Source organism: Erythrolamprus reginae, chromosome 3, assembly GCF_031021105.1.
Source record: "Erythrolamprus reginae isolate rEryReg1 chromosome 3, rEryReg1.hap1, whole genome shotgun sequence".
Classification (NCBI taxonomy): domain Eukaryota; kingdom Metazoa; phylum Chordata; class Lepidosauria; order Squamata; family Dipsadidae; genus Erythrolamprus; species Erythrolamprus reginae.
In genome coordinates this window covers 119,476,240-119,502,937 of record NC_091952.1, presented here as the reverse complement: position 1 = coordinate 119,502,937, position 26,698 = coordinate 119,476,240, and the positions used below count along the sequence as shown (strand labels likewise).

The following is a 26,698-nucleotide window of genomic DNA, read 5'->3' as shown; positions in this document are numbered from 1 at the left end:
TTTAATGAGACAAGATACAGGAATCACGCTTTAAGATTTGAGCAGGTGGAACAAAGGAACAGTTGGTGGACAAATAAAACATACTGGATGTTTCTTTCTCCAGTTGTTTCTGCCTGACCAGTAAGATCTGGACCAATTGTTGTGCTCCAAGCTGTAAACCAGTGGTCCCCAAACTACGGCCCGCGGGCCGGATGCGGCCCGCTGAGGTCTTTTAACCGGCCCGCAGCAGCACACGAGATTTTACGATCGATATAATAAGAGGGAGAAATAGAGAGGGAGAGAGAAATGAAGAGGAGAGATAAAAAGGGAGAGAGAGAAAGGGAGAAATAGAAAGAGGGGTAGAGAGAGAAAGTGTGAGAGATACAAAGAGGGAGAGTTAGAAAGAGAGTGAGTGAGAGAAAGAGAGAAGAAAGAGAGAAAAAAAGAGAAAGAGGGAGAGATAGAGAAGGAGAGAGAAAGAAAGGAAGAGGAGAGATGGGAAGAGAGAGAGAGAGAGAAAGAGAAAAATGAGAAAATGATGGAGGAAAAGAACGAGGGAGAGGAAAATGAAGCAAATGAGAGAAAAGGAAGAGGGAAGAGAGAAGTGGAGAGGAAGGAGGGAGGGAAGGAAGGAAGGAGAAATGGAGTTCGTTGATTTAAGTTTAAATTTACTTGTTAATAAAGAAGTATAAATTACTTTATTACTTCTTCTTTATTTTAAATATTGTATTTGTTCCCATTTTGTTTTTTACTTTAAATAAGGTATGTGCAGTGTGCATAGGGATTTGTTCATAGGGTTTTTTTATAGTCCGGCCCTCCAGCAGTCTGAGGGACAGTGAATTGGCCCCCTGTGTAAAAGGTTTGGAGACCCCTGCTGTAAACCATTGTATCTTGTCGGGTTGAGAAGATGCTTCTTGTTAGTTGTGCCTGTCCTTTAGACATCGTATTCCTCGAGGTCTGCATGGCCCTGATTCCTTTGTGCTTTCATAAGGCCACAAAGGCCTGGTTCTTTTGACATGCCCTGGGGTACAGTGATGGGTTCCTCCCGGTTCGGACCAGATCACTTGAATTGGTAGTGACCCGCTGGTGACATCACAATCGGTGCCGGTCTGTGGGCAGCTCCATCTTTTCTTTGAAATTTTTAGTGAATTTCCCCCCCGATTGAATGGCTTCACCTCTTCCACTGCTTGAAAAAGGGCCCTTCTGCCTGCCCCCCATGTTAATACCAACCTTTATTTCTTCACCCAAAGCACAGCTGATCAGCTCTTCCTTCAGCTGTGTTTCGGGCTGAAATCCTGCTACTGAGCATGCGCGGAAGCAAAATTGCATGGGGGCAGGTGTGTGCGTGAGTGTATCGAATGCATGCATGCAAAACATCGTGATGTGAACCACTGACGAAGGTAAGTGGAACCCACCCCTGCTGGGGTAAGGTGTAGTGATTTGTTCCTTAATGAAGAATTGTTGGAAATATGTCTGAGTTATTGGCAGTTGGTGGATAACCAACTTGAGTTGGTTATCCGCCTCTGATACTCACCATATGTTCGGCTGTCGATTTTGTCATTTTCAAAGGTTTTTTGGTTTTGATGAAACTGCCACATAACCACATAATTTGTTGTCTGACTTTGCATATTTTATGCTAATTTATTCTTAAAAAATCACTTTCTTTAAAAGGAACAAGCATGCTTCTAGCTCTCACACATTTTTCATGAATCATTTTAGGGATCCTTTTTCTGTTGTTCTCTGCTAAGCTTTTTTTTTAGAGAAAAGACTTCCAGAGTTATTTGATATTAATGCTCCATTATTTCAAAATAGTCCAAATATATTTAACTTGCATAATTTATTCTTATTGCTTATTGCTTATTGCTTTTTCAATAGTACATTATGCACCAAACTGGTTAGAGAAATAGCTTAATTCAGGCTGCAAATAATAGTACTGACATTTGCAAAATGCCTATTTTTTAGGGATTTTCTGAGATAGTTAAAAGCAATAAACTATATTTTTGTTCTCAATCTGATTTTTACCATGACATCTACATGCACTTTGGTACCTGAGTGAAAAAAGGTGTTACTATTTTAATCCTGGGCAACTAAAACAGCATGAGCGAGTAATCAAAATGCAAATCTTAGTTATAACTACTCCTTTGAGAATCAATTTTGCAGTGCCTGATAATTAAAGGTTGCCTGATTAAAAAAAAAGGAAAGACAATTAAAATAGTATTTCATGTTGTAAGTGTGTTAGTTACAGGTAAAGAAGCCACTGAAAAAACCGTGAAGAAGCCAGTGAAAAAATATTGTGCACAATAGTCCAGAATCCTATGTAATTGCACTTATGTTACAATTTGAATTCCATTGATTTAATGAATTTGCTCAGACTCGGCCAGATCTAATCTAATATTTTTGAGTTTCTAAAATAAAAGATTGTCCATTGGTGGCAGTCAGGGCAAAATCTATATTAATTTTATGTTTTAACATTTTAAATGAGTCCTTGCAAATGGTCTAAAGATCATTTAAAGCTGTAAATGGTCTTCTAATTAATTTTTAATATCATTCTTCTTAAATTTTATACATGGTGTTTATGTTTCCAATATTTTATATGTACACCACATAGAGTCCATCTTTGAGGGAAATGTGCAGTTTTTAAAATGTGATATATAAAGAACAAAAAGTCGCATTCTGACCACAGGACAAAGCATTTAATGCTCTCACCCTGCTGTGGTTCAGATGTCTTCTAGAATATGTCTTAGAAATTGATTCAGTGAACTTGTCCTCAATACAAATACAAGTGGCAGAGGGAGAGTTTTGGTTAGCAAAACTATAGGCTTATATTCCATCCCATAGTGCTTTACAGACATTCGAAGAGGTTCACAGAGTCAACATATTGCCTCAAATAATCTGGGTCCTCATTTTACCAACGTTGGAAGGATGGAAGGCTGAGTCAACCTTGAGCCCATCAGGATCAAATTCCAGACTGTGGGCAGAGTTAGCCAGCATTCTAATACTGCATTGTAAGAGTAAGTCTAGCAACTGGCTTCATACTTCTGTAGCTACAATTTGTAATTTTGAAATATATGTATGGTAATTGTATTAGTGCCCTTAACCCCAAGTATATTTTGATCCAGGAGTGAAATTCAGCAGGTTCTGACAGGTTATTATTATTATTTTATTATTTATTAGATTTGTATGCCGCTCCTCTCCGCAGACTCAGGGCTGCTCACAGCAACAATAGAAACAATATATTACAAATCCAATAATTAAAAAATCATTAAAAACCCCTTATTAAAAAACAAAACATACACACAAACATACCATGCATAACTTGTATAGGCCTGGGGGGAAAGGCGTATCTCAATTCCCCCATGCCTGACGACAGAGGTGGGTTTTAAGGAGTTTATGAAAGGCAAGGAGGGTGGGGGCAATTCTAATCTCTGGGTGGAGCTGGTTCCAGAGGGTCGGGGCCGCCACAGAGAAGGCTCTTCCCCTGGGTCCCGCCAAGCGGCATTGTTTAGTTGACGGGATCCGGAGAAGACCCACTCTGTGGGACCTAACTGGTTGCTGGGATTCGTATGGCAGAAGACGGTCCCGGAGATATTCTGGCCCGATGCCATGAAGGGCTTTATAGGTCATAACCAACACTTTGAATTGTGACCGGAAACTGATCGGCAACCAATACCGGTTCTGGAGAACCGGTAGCAGAAATTTTGAGTAGTTCAGAGAACGGGCAAATACCATCTCTGGCTGGCCTCAAAGTAGGGTGGGAATCAGGATTTTGCAGTATCCTTCCGCTAGAGTGGGGTTGGAATGGAGATTTTGCAGTATCCTTCCCCTGCAATGCCCACCAAGACATGCCCACAGAACTGGTAGCGAAAAAAATATTGAATTTCACCCTTGGTTTGATCCTAATGGACATCATGATGGGATTGGGTGACCTATCAAATTGTCAGTGTAAGTACCGTCAAACTACATCAGTTATCAATTATCTGTTACCTGGATTACAGCCATGGCCAGTATTACAGGAATTATACTTCCAAGCATCTACCACGTTTCACTGAAAATAAGACCCAACTGGAAAATTAAGCCCTAGCATGATTTTTCAGGATGCTCGTAATACAAGCCCTATCCCCAAAATAAGCTCCCATTAAGATCATCAGCCAGACGGATGCATTTAGTACCATATTTCCCTGAAAATTAGACCTAACCAGAAAATAAGCCCTAATGTGTCCTTTGGAGTAAAAATTAATATATGACCATGGTAGAAGACTACCATGGAAACACGATAGAAGGCATCAAGTTGCTTAATATTATCAAAGCTTTACATTTTATAAGCCAGTGTTTTTCAACCAGTGTGCCGTGGCACACTAGTGTGCCGTGAGACATGGTCAAGTGTGCCGCGAAGCTCAGAGAGAGAAAAAAAGCAAGAGAGAAAGAAAGCAATAGAGAGAGAGAAAGAGAGGGAGGGAAGGAGAGAGAGAGAGAAAGACATAGAGGGAGGTAGGGAAGGAGAGAGAAAGAGAGTAAAAAAGAGAGGAAGGAAGAGAAAGAGGGATGGAGAAAGAAGGAAGGGAGAGAAAGAGGGAGGGAGAGAGAAATAGAGCGAAAGGGAGGAAGAGAGAGAGAGAGAATTTTTTTGTCCAAACTTTTTTTAGCCCCCACTGTAATGGAGGCCACAGTTAACTCAGAAGTTTATTACAGAACTCATGCCAGGCCTGGCAGGTACAGACTTAAGCAATAATATACACACAGGCTTATATATAACAAGCTGCCTGAGGCAGCACCCAATCCCGCAGAGAAAAACTTCCCGCTTACATTGTAACTACGGGCTGGCGGCCAATCAGCACCCTGGATAGGGACGCCTATCGCCCGGCTCTATTCTGCGGCTGTAACTGAGCAGATACAACACTCCTATCCCTTTCGTTAGCACATACGTAATCTTTCAAATATTCCGGTCTCTTGCAAATACGTCCCGATCTCCGTGGTTCTATTTCTTGTTCCTCCCTGGTCTCCGGGCTCGCCTCTCTGCTTCCCTCGCTTACAAACGGCGAGGCTTCTTCCGAGCTGCCAGTTCCCCCATTACTTCCACCCCGATTTAGGGTTTCCTCCATAACAATTCCTGGGTGGCCTTGACCCCTTTCCTCGCCAGTATCCACTCCCTTGTCTAACCGAATTTGGTCCAAATGTCTCCTCCACACTCGGCCATCCCTTAACATGACCTCAAAAGACCTGGGACCCAGCTCCCTGCTTATTTCTCCTTCAGCCCAATTCTGCTCTCCAGAATATGAGCGCGCAAACACCCGGTCACCCACTTTCACCATTCTGGCCGGGGTTTCTGGCCAAGGCACCGACTGTGAATACCACGGGTGAAGCCTATCTAAAACTATTCGAAGTTTGCGACCCATTAATAGTTCTGCAGGGGTCTTGCCAGTGGCCACACAAGGTGTAGTGTGCTGTGCTAATAACAAATCTGCCAACCTTTTCTGCCATGAACCCCCAGTCATCTTCTTTAAAGACTCCTTGACTGACCTAACTGCCCGTTCCGCCTGGCCATTACTGGCCGGATGCCAAGGCGAGGTCAGCGCGTGGCGGATGCCCACCGATGCCAAGAACGACTCGAACAGTACAGATGTGAATTGCGGGCCGTTGTCGGAAACCAGGAGGTCTGGAAACCCTTGCGTGGCAAATACTGTCATCAGTGCCTCTATAATCGTTTGTGACTGTGTGGATTTTAGGTGCACCACCTCCACCCACTTAGAGTGTGCGTCCACCATTACTAGGAAAGACTGCCCCATGAAGGGGCCGGCCAAATCAATATGTATCCGAGCCCAGGGGCCCGCAGGCGGCTCCCAGGCCAATGGCTCACCCCGGGGAGGGAAAGGCCGGTGCTCTTGGCATGTCCTACAATCTGCCACTCTTTGCTCTACCCCCTTATCCAGCCCCGGCCACCACACGTAATCCCTCGCCAGGCTTTTCATGCGCACAATGCCTGGATGGCCATCATGCAAGAGAGATAATACCTGGCTGCGCTGCTTGCTCGGAATTACCACCCTGCAACCTCTCAGCAGAATTCCTCTTTCCACGGAGAACTCGTTCCGACACCTGAAGAAGGGCACATACTCCTCGGCAGGGGCTGAGACAGGCCACCCCCTTAACACCCATTGCCTTACCTGGGACAAGATGAAATCCCGCCCGGTTTCCCAAGCTACCTCGGCTGCAGATAAAATAAGACCTCCTTCTGACAACGCAAAGACTGAACATGCAGGTGCGGGATCCACTAGAACTTCGGCCAGGGGGCATCTGCTAAGGGCATCTGCATGAGATATGTGGCGCCCAGGTTTGTATGATAAAGTGTAATTATAGTTTGCAAGGAAAACTATCCATCGTGACATCCTGGGGGAGATTACTACAGGGCTTTGACGGGACCCAGACAATAAACCCAATAACGGCTGGTGGTCGGTCACCAGTTCAAAGTGACGGCCATACAGGTACTCGTGGAACCTTCGGACTCCAGCAATCAGAGCCAGCGCCTCCTTGTCGATGTGGCCGTAATTACGTTCCGCTTTAGCCAGCGTGCGGGAGAAGAAAGCCAGGGGGGCTTCTGTACCATTAGGCAGTCTGTGGCTTAAGACTGCGCCCACCCCATATTGAGAAGCGTCACAGGTGAGCACCAGGGGCAATCCAGGTGAGTATTGAGCCAGGATGTTATTAGAAGTGAGTAACTCCTTAACCCCCAAGAACGCGGCTTCCTCCCTCTTTCCCCAATGCCAAAGGGACTGTTTGTCCAGAAGTCTGTGTAAAGGCTCAGCCACCGATGCTTTATGCGGGATGAAGACCGCATAAAAATTTAGTAAACCCAGGAACGCCTGAAGCTCCCCCTTGGATTGTGGCCTGGGGGCATCTCTGATGGCACGAATCTTTTCAGGAGTAGGGTGTATTCCCTGCCCATCCACCGTGAAACCTAGAAACTCGACCTGGGGCACACCAAACAAGCATTTCTTAGCTTTCAGTTTAAGCCCAGCCTCCCTGAATTTAGCCAAAACCTTCCTTACTCGTGCCATTAATTCGTCTGTGGAACTTCCCGAGACTAGAACATCGTCGAAATACGGCACAGTTCCTTCCAGTCCATATAATAGGCGCTCCATCAGTCCTTGGAAGATGCCTGGGGCGATGGAAACCCCGAACTGCAGTCTGTGGCATTTAAATACCCCCCCTATGGGTGATGATCGCCTGGGCCTCGGCTGTCAGGGAGTCTACGGGGAGCTGCTGGTAAGCTTGGGATAAATCGAGCTTGGCAAACACCCGACCCTCCCCCAGAGTGTGTAGCAGCTGTTGCACCACTGGCAAGGGGTATGAATGGTGGGCCAATGCACGATTCACAGAGCACTTATAATCCCCACACAATCTGATTCCCCCATCCCCCTTGAAAGCAATCACCACAGGGGTCTCCCATGTAGCCTGATCTACCGGCTCTAAAACCCCCTGGGCAATTAATCTGTCCAACTCTGCATCTACTTTGGGACGGAGGGGAATAGGGACACGGCGGGCCTTTAAGCGAACTGCAGGAACCTTAGGATCTAAATTGAACGAGATGGGGGTGCCAGTATAACGGCCCAAATTGCAGTCAAAAACGGCAGGGAACTCCCGTGCCAGCTGTTCAAATCCCGACTCCCCCACAATTGCGTTAACCCCCTCCACGGAGAGTCCCAGAGAAGAGAACCAGTCCAGTCCGAGGAGGCTGGCAAAGGGTCCATCCACCACTACGAGAGGCAGTCTACCGGCGAAAGTCTTGAAGCGGACTGCAAAACGGCCTTCTCCGATGATAGGAATTGCAGCTCCTTGGTAATCCCTCAGGCTCAAAGCGCAGGGCAGCAGGCGATTCTTCCTCCATGCCGGGAAACAGCGCTTGAGGGTGGCCCAAGAAATTAAAGAATGAGCAGAACCGGTGTCTACCTGCATGTTACAACGAGAACCCCCCAATTGAACCACCACAGAAATTTTCTCAGCCGAGCCGGCGGTCCTCCTGACATAAGACGAAACCGGACGATGGCAGCTGTACACCGCGTTGCAGTCATCTCTTCTAGGGGGGGGAAATCTTCTTTGTTCCCGAGAATTGAAGCCAGAAAACTCACGCTGCTCCCGGAACGGGGCAGCCGGGGATCTACGAGACCGGCAAACTCTGGCGATGTGACCTTTGGCACCACATCGCCAACATGCCACATCTCGGGACGGGCAATTTGAACGATAATGACCCCCCCCACAACCACGGCAAGGCGACAAAGGAGGACGAGGACGTCCCGTCGGTGCTTCCCTAGCCCGATTAGTAGCCAATCTGCAGACCTCTTCATCTTCTTCGCCCCCTACATCGCCCACCTCCTTCGGGGCCAGCTTAGGTTTATCCGAAACAGTGGCTGCCTTTTGCGTGGCATTAACTGAGCTGTCCATAGAAGCCAAAGATTGTGTAGATAACTCGAAAGCAAGAGCCTCCGCCACCGCAGCTTGAAAGGTTAAATCCCGGATTGCCAGGAGGCGCCGCTTGAGGCGACCGTCTCTGACTCCGAAAACTAGTCTATCCAAAAGGTAGTCATTAAGGTCCCCAAACTCACAATATAATGCCGCTCTACGGAGAGCAGCCAGAAAGTCATTAATAGACTCCCCTTCGGCTTGATTTCGCTGATAAAAAGTGTAGCGACGAGCACACCTCGAAGGGGCAGGGGCATAATGATCTTGTAACGTTTTCAAGAAATCCTCCCAAGTCACATCATGGATGGAAACTGGGGCAAACAGGGCACGAGCTGTCTCAAACATATCGGGTCCACAAAACCCCAAGAAATAGGACCTCTTCCTATCCCCGGAAATGTCCTGGTATCCATTTGAGATCAGGAAACAATCAAAACGGGCGACATAGGAGTCCCACGTCTCCCCTTGAGGATCAAAGGGGGGGAATGTTAAATGCACAGACATCCTGACTTACTGTCACAACTGTCAATCTTCCGCATAGGCTCGCTACCTCGTCGCCAATGTAATGGAGGCCACAGTTAACTCAGAAGTTTATTACAGAACTCATGCCAGGCCTGGCAGGTACAGACTTAAGCAATAATATACACACAGGCTTATATATAACAAGCTGCCTGAGGCAGCACCCAATCCCGCAGAGAAAAACTTCCCGCTTACATTGTAACTACGGGCTGGCGGCCAATCAGCACCCTGGATAGGGACGCCTATCGCCCGGCTCTATTCTGCGGCTGTAACTGAGCAGATACAACACCCACCCTCCCCCCGCTCAATGTGCCCCAGGGTTTCGTAAATGTAAAAAATGTGCCGCGGCTCAAAAAAGGTTGAAAATCACTGTTATAAGCAATAGCATGTTTAAACCTCATCGTGTTCTGATCACTCTGTTTTCTTTTTCCAATTAATGTGCATTCCCTGAATAATTCCAGAAGAATATTAATGCTGATTTTGTAGCGGTCAGAAGGTTAAGAGTGTTTACGCAGCCTCAGAGATTAAGAATTTTATTGCAGTGTAGAGTCTCCCTGGTAATAGCTGCTGTACATACCGGTAGTTGAGTGAGATTGAAAACACAACAGGAAATCTTCCATCTCAGTTGAAAACAAAATGATCTAGGTGATTGTTAAACCTTGTGAAATGCTCTCTGGGGACTCCATAGTGATGGGGGTAGCATATTACCCAAGTATTACTGAACTAATTGCTGTAAAAGAGAACATATCTTTTCTTCAAGAAATGGAATTTACCATAATTAGTCCAATTTGCTCTGTATGGTAAGGTAAGGTAGGATATGGTAGGGTAGGGATTTCTGCTGATGGGAGTTTGTTTCTTCAAAACATTCTTGCATTCTAGCCAAATAACCTTGGTCTTGATTTCAGAAGTAACAGAATTATAATGATTCTCCTCAGATAAGGGAGTTTGGAATGCCTTATATTTATAAAAGCAGTCTAAATCCGTCTCGTGAGAGAAAAGCTTAATCTTTTTGTAAGCTTCAAACATAAATGTCTGCATGAGGCAGAGGAAATGAAAATAAAGCCAAAAAGAATATATAAACTAAAGTCTGGCAGAAATCTTAATACAGAAAAGCTGAGGGACTCAATAATAATGATCGGCATTGACAAATTCACCACCAGTCAATTGCAAAAGGCAGTTTTACTCAGAACAGCTTACAACCTGCACTGCTACCTCTAATGCCATCAAACTTCCACATCTGCCTATATAAAACGATAAGCATACAGACCAAAAAAGCATAGCATGAAGCAGCACAAACTGAGGCCAAACCCAACTGGTTCAGACAATCCAATTACTTGGCATACAGACCTGGGAAGGAAAAAAGAACCCCCAACTTTTTAAAGAGTTATGGAAAGCCAGCAGGGTCAGCATCATTCTAAAGCAGTGATGGCAAACCATTTTTTCCTTGGGTGCCGAAAAAATTTATGTGTGCACTATCATGCATGCTCAATTGCCCATACCCATAATTCAATGCTTCGGGAGAGAAAACAGCTTCCCCCGTCCCCTAGAGGCCCTCTGTAGGGTGGAAATAGTCTATTTTCCAACTTCTGGTGGGCCTAGTAGGCTCGTGTTTCGCCCTCACCAGGCTCCAAAGGCTTCCCTGGAGCAGGGGAGGGTAAAAGCCCTCCCCCATCCAGCCAGAGGCTCTCTGGAAGCCAAAAACGCCCTCCCAGAGCCTCTGTACAAGCCAAAAATCAGCTGGTTGGCACACACATGCACATTGGAGCTGAGCTAGAGCAATGGCTCGCATACCAGCAGATATGGCTCCACGTGCCACCTGTGGCACCCGTGCCATAGGTTCGCCATCACTGTTGTAAAGGGTAGGAATTGCAACAGGGAAGTGACAATGTTGGGTCGCCTTAGTTGATGCTGTTTCACAGAGAAAACCCAGAGCGTGGCCATCCTGTTGGATCTAAGGGGATGGGCAGAATTGGAGATAGCTAATCATCTAGCTCTTCCACACTGTGCCATGAAGATTGTGGTGTGTGTATCTTTACTAAAAGTATACCATGGGTTAAAAAAACACTGATAGTGGTGGTCCAGCAATGGATAATTTCTTCTTGTTTCAACAGGCATGTTCTTTTTTTTTCCCTTTTAAAGGTGTCTGAGAGCCTCGTTCAGAGAGACGGTGACTTTTTGATTAGAGATTCCCTTTCCAGCCCTGGCAATTTTGTCCTTACCTGTCAGTGGAAAAACATCTCCCAGCATTTCAAGATCAATAAAACGATCGTGCGGCTCAGCGAAGCTCACTGCCGGGTGCAGTTCCACTTTGAAGACGAAGGCTTTGACACCATCCCTGGCCTGGTGCGATGTTACGTAGGGAATCGCAAGCCCATCTCAAAGCAGAGCGGAGCCATTATATTTCAGCCCATCAACAGAACGGTGCCTCTGAGATGCCTGGAGGAGAAATACGGGATTTCTCCAGGCCTGCCAAGAGAAGACAGCATTACAGAGGGGCAAGGAGAAACCCCACAGAGGCTGAGCCTTAATATGTGCAATCGACAGGCCCGAGAGCCCACTTTAGCCAAAGGAAACCTTTTAAGGTACTGCCGCTTGGTTTCACCAACCAGTGGGGGTGGTTGCATGTGGCGGTACATTTGTTGAACATCCGGGGTACATTTACGGACTGGTTTGCAAAACCACTCCTTTTTCGTTCAATCATTCAAACATGTTGCAGAAGATCTGCAACTGAACCAAAGGGCATCATCTTTCTGAAAGCTGGAAGAGAGCTCTGGGGGGGCCAATGGTTGGGGAAATCCCTTTAACCCTTTGCTCCCTGCCATGTTGCTTTCAAATGCATCCCACGGTTGCATTCACTCAAGTGGCAGAAAAAGACTGAGGACTCTTTTGGTTTTTCTCTATTACAATCTATATATCTGTATATCTGTTCTGTCGGGTTCTCTGGTAGACTCCTCCCAAAAATTCACAGGTACAAATTTCAGACACACACACGTTTGAAAATTCAAAACAATGTTCTTTATAATGAAAATTCACTTAAACTAAGAGCACTGGTCTCCAAACAAACTGGTAATTTGTACAAGTCCCTTATCAGTTCTGTGATACTTAGCTTGCAGCTGTGAGGCAATTCACAGTCCTCTTTCTTTCACAAAATGAAACACAATTTGCTCTGGTTTAGTTTCAAAGAGGGGAAAAATCAGCACACAAAAGGTCAAAGTCAGTAAAGCAGTCACGAAACACAACGATCAGATAATCCTCCACAATGGCCAAACCCACAGGCTGCTCTTTATAGCAGCCTCACTAATTACCACAGCCCCACCCACCCGCAGGTGGCCTCATTTTCTTTGATAATAATCTCTCAGTTGTTGTTGCCTATGCATCGCTCTCCTTGTGCGTGGCTGTATCATTAACTCTTGTTCTGAATCCAAGGAGGAGCTAGATAATTGATCTCCTTCTGAGCTGTCTGCCACACTCTCCTCCTCCCTGTCACTCATGTCTTCTTGGTCAGAGGAGCCTTCATCATCCGGGGGCAAAACAGGCCTGCAGCATGTGGATGTTTCCCCCACATCCACAGTCCTTGGGGCAGGAGCTGGGCCAGAGCTAACCACAACAATATCCATCTTTACAGATAGATAGATAGATAGATAGATAGATAGAGAGAGAGAGAGAGAGAGAGAGAGAGAGAGAGAGAGAGAGAGAGAGAGAGAGAGAGAGAGAGAAAGAGACAGATAGACAGACAGACAGACAGACAGACAGACAGAGTTAACTAGTACCTTGTCAAGAAGGGGGATTTGTATTGTGCAAAAGGGCCAGCACTTCCTAATCCACCTCGGTGTTTGCAAGCCATTTAAAATAGTCATTTAAAATAATTTTAAGCATGTCCAGAAATCCAGTGCCTGAATTTTCCTGAATTTCTTTTTGTTCTTTGGCTAGGTTGCTTTAAATAACCAGGCAAGTAGATCGACCAGTTGGCAATACCTTTATTGGTGTGCGTGTGTTTGTGAATTTAAATCCTTCTTTGCTCCCTCTGGAGCTCAAGGAAATCTATGTGGTTCCTTTCTCATTTTCTCAAGTGTAGTAGACTAGATTGAGTATAAGGACATATAAACTAGGTTGAGGGTAAGGTTACTACCCCCATTTTGATATTCTGACCCAACCTCTGCAGTTTGAGAATGATACCACAGTAGGGTTCATTCATACCACTTGTTGGATTCCTAGCTAATTTAACCATACTTTATTCCATTAGTCCAATCTTCTGAGTCACAGTGAACCATAAACAAACCAATAGCATGGGTTCACAAGCAGGTTGGGCTCAGAGAGGGTTGATTATTTTATTTTACATTGTGTGACATTTGATAGATGCCCACAAGACTACTTATAACAAAAGCTTGATTTCTTAAAAGTTTTACACTCTTGTGGTTCTGGTGCACAGAAGTTAAACAAAAATAAAATATTAAAGACAGACTTAATCTGTCTTTATCCATTTAGAACAGTGTTTCCTAACTTTAGGAACTTCAAGAAGTTTGGACTTCAGTTCCCAAGATTTTAGAAGTTGAAGTCCACACTTTTTGAACTACCCAAGGTTGTAAAACACTGATCTAAGATGAAGTCCAACATTTGAAAGGCCAACATTTACTGGATTTCTGGAATGCTGTTAACTTTTCTAAATTTTGAAGCTGTCAGAATTCTTCTTACGTGCTCCCAGAGGAGCATACACTTCCTGCACATGCCATGTTCTCACCTGAGCAAGCTGGACATGCTTTGAAGGGCAGATTTTCTGTGGGCCTCTGAAAAGCAATATTTCTCTCTCTTTGGAACTTTGCATTTCCTTGAACCCAATAAAGCTCAGTGGAGCATTAGAGGAAATAGATCAAATGCGGAGGGATGAAGACAGATTCCCCCAAAAGTTGAACTACATTGGGCCAATTGCTTCCTTCTTTCAGAAACAAAGAAAAAAGTGGTAGCCAGCCTGCATGTTTGGACCACGTGCCGGAGAAGCGATTCCCCTTAAAGACGCATCAATCGGAAAGCTATCTGCCAATAGGTATGTTTGGCCTACACTAAAATATCTTCTGTCTATAAAGCATCTATATTTATTTATTTATTTATTTATTGGATTTGTATGCCGCCCCTCTCCAGAGACTCGGGGCGGCTAACAGCGACAATAAAACAGTGTACAATAGTAATTTGGTATTGATGATTTAAAATCTATTAATATAAAAACCAAACATACATACATACATACCATGCATAGAATTGTAAAGGCCTAGGGGGAAAGAGGATCTCAATTCCCCCATGCCTGGCGGCAGAGGTGGGTTTTAAGTTGTTTACGAAAGGCAAGGAGGGTGGGGGCAGTTCTAATCTCTGGGGGGAGTTGGTTCCAGAGGGCCGGGGCCGCCACAGAGAAGGCTCTTCCCCTGGGTCCCGCCAGGCGACATTGCTTAGTTGACGGGACCCGGAGAAGATCCACTCTGTGGGACCTAACTGGATTTCTTCATCTATTCCTTATCCTAGCAGAAGCTCAATCTAACCAGATTACTTTTTTATTCTTAATTTAGTGATAAACACAGTATGGCCTCTTTGAGTCTTTACCTATCTGCATCTTATTTTGGTCTTGGGAACAATGCAATTTAGTTAAACTAAAGACTGCAATCTCATCCAATGTACTTTTAGGTAAAAAATCCATAGGGTCGCATTGTATAGGAGCTTATTTGCCAAATAACATTTGAAGCAAATTTTCTGCCTATTACAAAAATTAGTGAGTTAAAGAGACATTCTACAAAGGATGGAATAAAGAATGTTCCAGCAAGTAACGGTAACTAGCCAACCTTAGTTGCTTTGGAAAGCTAAGCAGAATTTGCTCCGGTTAGTACTCAGGGGCAGCATTATTGTGAGCTGCCCCGAGTCTTCATACAAATCTAATTAATAATAATAATAATAATAGTAATAATAATAACAACAACTATTATTATTATTATTATTATTATTATTATTATTATTATTATTATTATTATTATTATTATTATGGCTCAGAGGTTAAGACACTGGCTTGTTGGTTAGAAAGCCGACAGCCTGAATTCGAAACCCAAACATCTCAGCCAAGGTGAGCACTCATTTTCAGCTTGCTTCTACCTGCCTAGCAGCTCAAAAGTATGCAAATGCAAGTAGACTAACAGGCACCACTTTGACGCGAAGGAAACAGTGTTTCACAATGTCATGCTGGCCACATGATCATGGAAACCTCTTCGGACAGTGCTAATTCATGGCCTTGAAATGGAGATGAGCACCACCCATGATGGCGAACCAATGGCACCCATGCCACAGGTGGCACGCGGACCCCTATCGGAGGGCACGCGAAGCGTTGCCCTAGGTCAGCTCCAGCACATGTTCGTACTAGCCAGCTGATTTTCGGCCTTGAAGAAGGCCATTTTGCTCTCCACAGAGAAGCTTCCCTGAAGCCGCAGAGTGCAAACCGGAAGTTCACAAAAAAGGACTTCCGGTTTGCCCAATGTGCTGTTTTTTGCACTCTGGAGGCTTCAGGGAAGCTTCCTGAAGCCCCAGAGTGTGAAAAACAGTCCAATGGGCAAACCGGAAGTTTGGAAAATGGACTTCCGGTTTGCCTGTTGTGCTGTTTTTCACACTGCAGGGCTTCAGGAAGCTTCCCTGAAGGCTCTGGACTGCAAAAAACAGCCTAATGGGCAAACCAGAAGTCTGTTTTTCTGAACTTCTGGTTTGCCCATTTGGCCATTTTTTTCACTGTCCCTGGCTTCAGTGAGTCCTGTGTACAGGGACAGGGGGGGATTGTGTGCATGCACAGTGGCAGTGCGGGGCGGGTGCATAGTTGTGGGTACATATGTGCACATGTGCTAGCACACACACACGTATTCTTTTGTCAAGTGAACCAAAAAAGGTTCACCATCACTGCCCTATAAAGTCATTGGCAACGACTAGCCGAATAAAATCTGCAGGGACTTATTATTATTCAGATGGGAGACTATTTGGGATTTTTCAGAGCTGCAGGACAGATTGAGAATTTGAAGAAAAAAACACATTGTGGAAGCAGGTAGTATTAACTGGCAAGAAACACCAAAAGTTAAACTCAGCTTGAAGGACTCTTCACTTTAAACAAATGGTAAGGGTCAGCATTTTGCTGTTGTTCCAGATATTGCAATACTACTACATGCTTTAAGGTTTAAAAATAAACATAAAGTGCTACACATAGGCAACAAAACCCCAGAATTAATATTCATTCAATCCCTGTCTGAGTTCAATCCACTTGATAATTATTAACAACTTACTAATATCATAACTCACAAATACTTCTCACTAACAAAAATAACAAACATAATCAAACTAAGTCGTCACAATTCATATTCCTGCTAGTTTGCAGGTACTACCCCCCTCTCTTTTTCTCTTTTCTTTCTTTCTCCTTGTTTCCTTTCCTCCTTCTTTTCTTTTCTATCCCACCTCCAACTACCTTTCCTTTCCACGTCAGCCTTGGACTACTAAATACTACAGTTTTAAGATTATCCAAATAAGAATATTGAATACAAAATAATTACATATAGACAAATATTTGGAATGTATATACAACAATATATATAAGCTACTGTATAAAAATACTGTTTACCCCATCCCCCTCCTACTTCTCTTTTTGTATTCCCATCCCCCCTTTCCCTTTTTAAAAATAACTTAATAAAGTATATTTTAAAATATATATATATACATTCAATCATTTATTCATTTTTTAAATAAGTAAATAGATAAACAAACAAACAAACAGTATTAACATGCCAGAATTCAACAAAATTCAACAAAAGAATGGGAAGAATTCCAGGGAATGTTTTTTATTTTGTCCTCCAACTATATTGAACTATAACAAACACATCTCTGTACAGTTTTGGTTTCTTTAAAAAAAGAAAACTAAAGCATAAAGAGGAAATAATAAAATCTATGGCAACTGGGTCTTTCACTCAATCTTCTCCTCTTCTCTGCTCCTCTTCCTCCAGAGAATGATAATTATGTCAGCTTGTTGTAGCAGAAAACATCTGTCTCACAGATGTATCGTAACATGTCCAGAGAATCTCCATGACGAGTACCCTTGGGGCCAAAATATGATAAATTGACAAAACAAGAGGAATTGTGGGCCTCAGTACTTAAATTAAGTGATAACTTCATTCCCAATTCCCATTTTTATTTTATGGCTTCTCTTTTTTCCTCAAGAAAGCATTTTGTACTTCAAAGTGTTTTTGAGCAATTCCTCATTCAGTCTCTGAGGTAGCTGAGGGATTGAACTATTCTCTAAACTGCCTGTTGATAATTTCCAAGCTTGTAAAAGCAAAATAAAGAATGCAAAACAAAACTAATTGTAGAATAAATTATGTAGAGAGAAACCAGACATATTTTGTTTTCAATTTGCAAAGTCCAGCGTATAATTTTAGCAAAATGCAAAATAGTTACCATCTAAACAATGTCATCTGGCAGGACCCAGGGGAAGAGCCTTCTCTGTGGTGGCTCCAACCCTCTGGAACCAGCTCCCCCCTGAGATTAGGATTGCCCCCACCCTCCTTGCCTTTCGTAAACTCCTTAAAACCCACCTCTGCCATCAGGCATGGGGGAACTGAAACATTTCCCCCATGCCCGTGTTGTTCTGGTGTTTGTTTGATTGATTGTCTGCTTGTTTTTTATATTTATTGGGGTTGTTTTTATGAATTTTTTAGCTTAAAATTGTAACTGGATTGGTGGATATTGGATTTGTCACTATGTAGTTTTGCCATTGTTGTGAGCTGCCCTGAGTCTGCAGAGAGGGGCGGCATATAAATCTAATAAATCTAATCTAATCTAATCTAAGATTATGTTAAAAGAAGATATATTCCCCCTGAATATTATTACTAATACAGGTGCTGTTGGATGTATATCTGTGATTTATCTATTCCCTTGTTTGAATGTTCCCACATTTCCTTATTAGAACATAAGAAAAGCCATGCTGAATCGGGCCAAAGCCCATCGAGTCCAGCATTCTGTGTCACCCAGTGGCCCACCAATTGTACATGGGGATCTTGAGCAGAAAGAGAAGGCAAAACTCTCCCTTTCCCCTGACCCCCAACAAATGGTACTCAAGGGAATCCTGCCTGCCTCAACCAACATAGAGGCGGCACATTGACATCCGTTTCAATGACCACCGATACGCTATTCATTCCTCCAAACAGTTTTGAGGAACAGAGGAGAACAGGAGAAGTGGCTGAATTTGCCCCATCTTACTTTAAGAGGATGTTGAAGCTTTAACAGTCTCCCACTGTGCATGCTGATGTTGCAATTTAACCAAGTCTCTTTTATGTCAGCAGAACCTTTGCTTGTGGACCAATTTTTCAAATCCTGAACTTTAATAACTATAAGTTTTGCCCTATATTCTAGAGGCCATTGGCATTCTGGATGACACAGGGGCTCATCTCTGGAGTTCATTCCATTCATAAATCCTCGTTTGCTCAGCTTCCCTGTTCTAGAAAAAATATTCTTTTCATCTTAGTGAGTCACAAAGTCCTCGCTTCTTCTTTGGCCCATCAGAGTCAATTATGGATCAGCTCCTTTTCTAAGGCCTGGAGATTTTCCACTGCTGACTGTACAGCCGGTATGATCTCCTTTACCACACAGCGATTTCCCACTGCAGCTGCTTTGTATAGCTAAGATGTCAATGGGGAGAGTTTGTGGATGGATGGAATTTGTCACTCAAGTGTCCCTCAGCTATCTTACGTATGTGGCATTCCACTAGGAAATAATGACAGGCCCAGGGAAGAGGGGAAATAAGAAAGCTCAGGGGGCTGGCATGCTCACTATGTTCACATATGAAAATATCTGTAGGGGGACATATTGAAGATGGGACACTCCCATGCTAGAAGGTATGTAGCGCACATCACAAAACTTTAGAGAATCCGGTTATCCTCTACTCTTCTCTTCTTCTCCCAATAATTGGCCCAAGCAAAGCTCAAAGTCCCAGTTCGCACCTTTTTCTACAATGTGTCCAAGTTATTAAAAATCCGTGTTATGAATAAATGTCAGGAATTTATTTATTTGTTTGTTTTTTGTTTGGACTTATATGCCACCCAACTTTGGGAGGACTCTTTCATATCATCTCACCCTTTCATTAAACTTGCTTTGTCTTTATATAGTCCTCGACTTACAACTATTTGTATTTATTAGATTTGTATGCCGCCCCTCTCCAAAGACTCGGGGCAGCTAACAACAATATAAAAAGACAATGTAAACAAATTTAATATTAAAACAATCTAAAAAAACCCAATTTAAAGAACCACTCATACATACAAGCATACCATGTATAAATTCTATAAGCCTAGGGGGAAGGGAAATTTCAATTCCCCCATGCCTGACGACAGAGGTGGGTTTTAAGGAGCTTGCGAAGGCAAGGAGGGTGGGGGCAACTCTGATATCTGGGGGGAGCTGGTTCCAGAGGGTCGGGGCCGCCACATAGAAGGCTCTTCTTCTGGGTCCCGCCAAACGACACTGCTTAGTCGACGGGACCTGGAGAAGGCCAACTCTGTGGGACCTAACCGGTCGCTGGGATTCGTGCGGCAGAAGGCGGTCCCGGAGATATTCTGGTCCGATGCCATGAAGGGCTTTATAGGTCATAACCAACACTTTGAATTGTGACCAGAAACTGATCGGCAACCAATGCAGACTGCAGAGTGTTGGTGTAACATGGGCATACCTTGGGAAGCCCATGATTGCTCTCGCAGCTGCATTCTGCACGATCTGAAGTTTCCGAACACTTTTCAAAGGTAGCCCCATGTAGAGAGCATTACAGTAGTCGAGCCTCGAGATGATAATGGCATGAGTGACTGTGAGCAGTGAGTCCCGGTCCAGATAGGGCCGCAACTGGTGCACCAGGTGAACCTGGGCAAACGCCCCCCTCGCCACAGCTGAAAGATGTTTCTCTAATGTGAGCTGTGGGTCGAGGAGGACGCCCAAGTTGCGGACCCTCTCCAAGGGGGTCAATAATTCCCCCCCCCAGGGTTATGAACGAAGAGATGGAATTGTCCTTGGGAGGCAAAACCCACAGCCACTCTGTCTTAACTACCAAAGAGCCCCAAATTTCTGTTGCTAATTGAGACATCTGTGAACTGAGTTTTGCCCCGTTTCGCAACCTTTCTGGCCACAGTTGTTAAGTGAATAATTCCAGTTGTTAAGTTGATAAGTGAATCTGGCTCCCCCATTGATTTTCCTTCTTGAAAGGTCACAAAAAACTGCTCCCGTAACCCCGGGACACTGCAACCATCATAAATATGGACCAGTTGCTAAGCACAGGGATGCTGCAACAGTTGTTAAGTGTGAAAAAAGCTCATAAGTCACTTTTTTTCCAGTGCCATTGTCAGTAAATGAACTGCTGTAAGTTGAGGACTAAGTGCAGCCTACTGATATCACAACCTTCGGTTGCGGTGTGAATTCTGTTCACTTCAGTGAAATTACCTTGTTAAAGAATAATATCATATCCTGAAGTCAGGCAGAATAGTAGACAAAGGGGTAGGTCTGGTCCACTTCTCAAGAAATTTATCTTTCTATCTATCTATCTATCTATCTATCTCTCTCTCTCTCTCTCTCTCTCTCTATCTATCTATCTATCTATCTATCTATCTATCTATCTATCTATCTATCTATCTATCTATTAGATTTGTATGCTGCCCCTCTCCGAAGACTCGGAGCTCGAGTCTTGCTTCCTTCTTTCATAAACAAGACTCAAAATAACATAGCTATGAGTATTCTGGCAAGGGACTTTAGGAATTTCCCCTTCTTTGACTTTCCGATCAAGCGTTGGTCACCTTCAACTCGATGCCTCAAATAGCAACATCACCCTTCTTTTCTCCCACCCTTTGTTTTTCAGGGTCAAGATATCCTTCCCAAGGAACAGAAACTGAAAATAGTCCTTGTACAAAGTCTCCAGCTTTCAGAACTGGCAGTGAACCTAATCTGAGCCCCCTGATGTTCCGGAGATTCGCTTCAGAGTTGCAGATTAGTGATGCCCTCAGGGGATCTGACAGCCAACTTCATTTGAGACCTCCGCCGAAGCCCAGTAAATTGCCATTTCTGAGGCCACAGCAAGGCTTGGAAGTCCTGTATTGTGAACTGAACGCCGCTCTTCCCACCGAGGGCAGGCCAACAAAGCAACCTTTATGTCAGACGGACAGCTTTGGAGAGCATCTGACAACTAAGGACAATGGGACACATTCATCCTTGATCCTGGATGACAGTGACTCTTTGCTGAGTTCTGCGGATCCACACACAGCTCAGTTGGAGATGAGCAAAGAGTGTCCTATCTTTGTCGCACCAGCCATTGAGAAGGTCTCTAGTTTCAGGCCAAACCATTTTGAGTCAAAACTTCTTCCCCTAGAAAATAAGCCCCTGGAGACCACAATGTTAAAGAGAGTGAAAGAGCTGTTTGTGAATAACGATGCAAAGGTCATTGCCCAGCATATACTAAAGATGGACTGCAAGGTAAAAACCTTTATTTTTAATTGAAACAAGGTGGGCGGTGGTTTAAACAGTCATATTTATTTTATTTTATTTTATTTTATCTATCTATCTATCTATCTATCTATCTATCTATCTATCTATCTATCTATTGTTAGAGTTGGAAGGGACCATGCGGGTCATCAAGTCCAACCCCCTGCCTAAGCAGGAACCCTATAGCATCCTAGCCAAATGGCAGTCCAATTTCCTCTTAAAAATGTCCAGAGTATTGGAGTTCACAATGTCCGCTGGTAGGTTGTTCCACTGGTTGATCGTTCTGACCGTCAGGAAGTTCTTCCTTATTTCCAGGTTGAATCTCTCCTTGGTCAGCTTCCAGCCATTGTTCCTCATCTGGCCCTCCGGTGCCCTGGAGAATAAAGTGATCCCCTCCACTCTGTGGCAACCCCTCGTATACTTGTAGACTGCTATCATGTCCGCTCTGGCCTCCTTTTTAATATGATTTCTCATATTAAATCAGACCAGTGGCTAATCGGGTGTTCTGTTTCACGCACAGCTAGAAGCAAACATATTTTGGCTTTAGAATATCGCGCTCTCTAAATATACATTTACTTATGTATTAATAACATTAACACAACGTATGAGTCACTCCAGAGTCGCATGAAATAAATGCCAAGCATACACAAGTAGTACTAACAATAGATCCAATGCCAACACCACCCAAAATTGGCAAGAAAAGATCCAGGTGAATAGTTTTTATTTATTATAGAATAAATAAAGAGGAGCCTCAGGCAAACCCCTCTAGGGAGGAATATTCTGAGAATGTGGTGGGCCAACCAGTATCTGCTTTTGCATGCTGAATGAAGGACCACGTCTCTATGCAGGAGCTGCAGGAGCTGTAGAGCTGGTCAGATTACAAACTGAAGGGTGATCATCAGAGATAGGGGTGGGTTCTAACCTACCTCTCTGCCAATTTGCTTCTTCCTGCACAGTGTGGGTGGTTGTGTATTGGGCGCCACAGGGCCATGCCACACAGCTAGGCATGCACAGTGCTGAAAACCATAGGTGCCACCATTAGAGGCGGTTTGGGGGCATGGCCAACTGGTGATCACATTCAGTAAGTGCAGGAAAATTCCCGCTACCAGTTCTGAAAAACTGGTCTGGACTGGGAGCAACCCACCTCTGATCAGAGAGAAGCAGTGTGCTGAAGGTGTTGAGCAGAGGAATAATAATAATAATAATAATAATAATAATAATAATAATAATAATAATAATAATAATGTATGTTGTGGCAAAGAACTGGTGGGATCATAAGCCCCAAAAAGTGGTTGAAAATGAGCAAGCTAAACTACTGTGGGACTTCCAACTTCAGACTGACCGAATTCTGAAGCATAACACACCAGACATCCTGATTGTGGAGAAAAAGAAAGTATGGATCATCGACATTGCAATCCCAGGTGACAGCAGAATTGAGGAGAAGCAACTAGAGAAATTAGTGAAATATGAAGGTCCAAAAATTGAGCTGCAACGACTCTGGCATAAGCCAGTGAAAGTGGTCCCAGTGGTCCTTGGCACACTAGGCACAGTGCCAAAGGATCTCAGCGGACATTTGAAAACCATTGGAATTGACAAAATCTCCATCTGTCAATTGCAAAAGGCCGCTTTACTGGGATCGGCAAACTTAATTCGCCACTACATCACGCAGTCCTAGGTGCTTGGGAAGCGCCCAACTGGTGATGAAATACGAAATCCACCATAGTGATCTCGTTTGCTGTGTTGTACTGACATAAGAAGTATTGTTGTTGTTGTTGTTGTTGTTATTATTATTATTATTATTATTAATTAGATTTGTATGCCGCCCCTCTCCGAAGGCTCGAGGCGGCTCACAACAACAGTAAACAATATATGACAAATCCAATAATTAGATTAGTTCTGTTGCAGCCAATTTAAACTGGGGCTATGCCCAAATACACAATTGGATTAAGAATAGTACATCTGGTGTATTATTTGCCCCAAAACATATTGGTAGTTATTTGAGAAATGGCCATCTTCTTGTACAAAAGGGATGAGATGCACAGGAGAGTAAGTCTGGATATGACCCCTGGAGGCTGATTTAGGAACATACTTCCTCATATCCAGGCAGGGGTTCCAACTTACTGCCGCTACCATTGTTGATGCGCGCACAGCTCTGGGTGACTGGCGTACAGGCGTGCCCAGTGGGTATGCACATCGGAGCGAGATTTGGCTTCTGCGCATGCGCAGGAAGCAAATCTTGCAAGATGACGCGCAGGCGCGTGAGACTTCAGTGATTTTTTGGTTCCATGCATGCATGAAAATTGCTGAAATCTCTCTCTCTCTCTCTCACACACACACACATATCCTCTCGCAAGATTTTGCTTCCTGCGCATGCACAGAAAAAATCTGGCTCCAATGCACACACATGTGCCCCAGTCACCCAGATCTGCATGCGCAGCTCCATTTCAGCTACTGGTGCGCCATCCCCCCCTGTCCAGTTAGGAACCAATTCTGCCTTTATCTCAGGAAGCCATTCTGTGTTTGGTTTGGTTTGTGATGATGCTGATGATGATGATGATGATGATGATGATGATGATTATTATTATTATATTACTATTATTATTATTATTATTATTATATTACTATTATTATTATTATTATTAATTAGATCTGTATGCCGCCCCTCTCCGAAGACTCGGGGCAGCTCACAACAACAATAACAATACAATATAATACAAATCTAATAAAGAACAAGTTAAAACTCATTATTACCAAAAAAACAATACTACACAACCACACCACACTCCAATGCTACAAGTCAGAAGGTTGAATGATGTTGAATGAATCGGCTTTAGTGGTCTGTAAACTATTTTTCACGGTTCACAATACTGTAGTTGAGCCCAGGCAACTTCGGTTTATTCAAATAAGCAGGTTTAGCATGATGGGTGGAACCAGGACACATCTTCCTATCTCAAAATGGGTCTGGATTTGATACTCTTCAAACTATTTTTTTTTAAATGCTTTATGTTGTAAAGAAAGGAGACTCTTGTAAACCAGCCAAATCAGGCAATCTATCGATAAGGAGACAACATAAGGATAAGGGAAAGAACCCTTCAAAAGGAAGGATCGAATACTTGTCTGAATTCTAATCTTTCCTTAACTTGATAAATGACCAGGGTGGTCTTGATACAACTTGTCCAGGATGCATTTAGCTCAAAGCCAATTAAGAACTCCAGAATGTCCACTGGAATGTTAAGTCTGCCCTCTAGTGGACTGGCTTTTGAAGTAAGTATATGGAGCTGGTTGCCTTTGGAGGAATTTGGTGGAATGAAGAAAAATTGCTTTTCTTGCCTTCCGTTTGGAATATCTCATAGGACCCAATCGCTCTGTTTCTTAAGCTCCATATTTTTTTATATATATAGGAATATAGGAATAGTTATAGGAAAATTACAGGAATGTCAACAAACAAAGAACAGTTTTTATCCCTGGCAAGAGACTAAAGGTCTTATCAGATTTGTGATAGATTAGAATAGGATAGAATAGAATAGAACAGAACAGAATAGAATTTTTTTATCGGACAAGTATGATTGGACACACAAGGAATTTATCTTGGCACATATGCTCTCAGTGCACATAAAAGAAAATATACATTTGTTAAGGTACAACACTTAATGGTAGTCTGGCTACCAATAAGCAATCAAATCATATTAGGAACCAGTCAATATAAATATAAATAAATATACAAGCAACAAAGTTACACAGTCTTTAGTGGGAGGAGGTAGGTAATGGGAATGATGAGAAGATTAATAGTAGTGCAGACTTAGTAAATACAGTAGTTTGACAGTGTTGAGGGAATTATTTGTTTAGCAGAGTGTTCGGGAAAAACTGTTCTTGTGTCTAGTTGTTCTGATGTGCAATGCTCTATAGTGTCATTTTGAGAGTAGGAGTTGAAGCAGTTTGTGTCCAGGATGCGAGGGGTCTGTAAATATTTTCACGGCCCTCTTTTTGACTCACGCAGTATACAAGGCCCTCAGTGGAAGGGAGGTTGACAGCAGTTGTTTTTTCTGCAATTCTGATTATCCTCTGAAGTCTTGTGTCGGTCTTGTTGGATTGCAGAACCGAACCAGATAGTTATGGAGATGCAGATGACGGACTCAATGATTCCTCTGTAGAATTGAATCAACAGCTCCTTGGACAGTTTGAGCTTTCTGATTGCTACTGGTTCTAGAAACTTCCAAGGACATAATGTGAGAACAATTGCTGGTGTAGGAATTTCCAGGATCAAATTTGGAAGGTTTTCTGAAGCTGACAAAGCTAGCCTCATATGAAGATATTAAGTTGTCCCACTCTGATACTCTTCAAATATGCTAGATTTCAGTCCTCATAATACTGTGGCAACATAGTGCCTATCAAGAGAAGCATAGAAACATAGAAGACTGACGGCAGAAAAAGACCTCATGATCCATCTAGTCTGCCCTTATACTATTTTCTGTATTTTATCTTAGGATGGATATATATTTATCCCAGGCATGTTTAAATTCAGTTACTGTGGATTTACCAACCACATCTGCTGGAAGTTTGTTCCAAGGATCTACTACTCTTTCAGTAAAATAATATTTTCTCATGTTGCTTTTGATCTTTCCCCCAACTAACTTCAGACTGCAGATTGTGTCCCCTTGTTCTTGTGTTCACTTTCCTATTAAAAACACTTCCAGCACTCTATATAGCGGGATCATAATCTCCCTCTTCCTGCTTGTTATACCTCTAGCTATGCAGCCAAGCATCCTACTTGCTTTCCCTCCCGCCTGACTGCACTGTTCACCCATTTTGAGACTGTCAGAAATCACTACCCCTAAACCCTTCTCTTCTGAAATTTTTGCTAACACAGAACTGCCAATACAATACTCAGATTGAGGATTCCTTTTCCCCAAGTGCATTATTTTACATTTGGAAACATTAAACTGCAGTTTCCATTGCTTTGACCATTTATCTAGTAAAGCTAAATCATTTACCACATTACAGACGCCTCCAGGAATATCAACCCTATTGCTTTAGAGTCATCGGCAAATAGGCAAACCTTTCCTACCAAAGCTTCCCCTATGTCATTCACCAACGTATTAAAAAGAATAGGACCCAGAACAGGCCCTTGTGGCACACCCCTTGTAACCTGTCTCTGCTCAGAATATTCACCATTAACAATAACTCTCTGATGTCTACGCTTCAGCCAGCTGCAAATCCATTGAACTTTCCAGGGATTAAGTCC

General features: G+C 43.4%; 1 protein-coding gene across 1 annotated transcript in view; it reads left to right on the top strand.

The window, feature by feature from the left end:
- BCAR3 (BCAR3 adaptor protein, NSP family member) overlaps positions 1-26,698 on the top strand; it is a 138,773-nt gene that overhangs the window by 90,677 nt on the left and 21,398 nt on the right. The window contains exons 5-7 of the mRNA XM_070746494.1: positions 11,086-11,528; positions 13,887-13,987; positions 20,837-21,447. Of these exons, the coding sequence (XP_070602595.1) occupies positions 11,086-11,528; positions 13,887-13,987; positions 20,837-21,447 (1,155 nt within the window). The remainder of the gene's footprint in view (positions 1-11,085; positions 11,529-13,886; positions 13,988-20,836; positions 21,448-26,698) is intronic.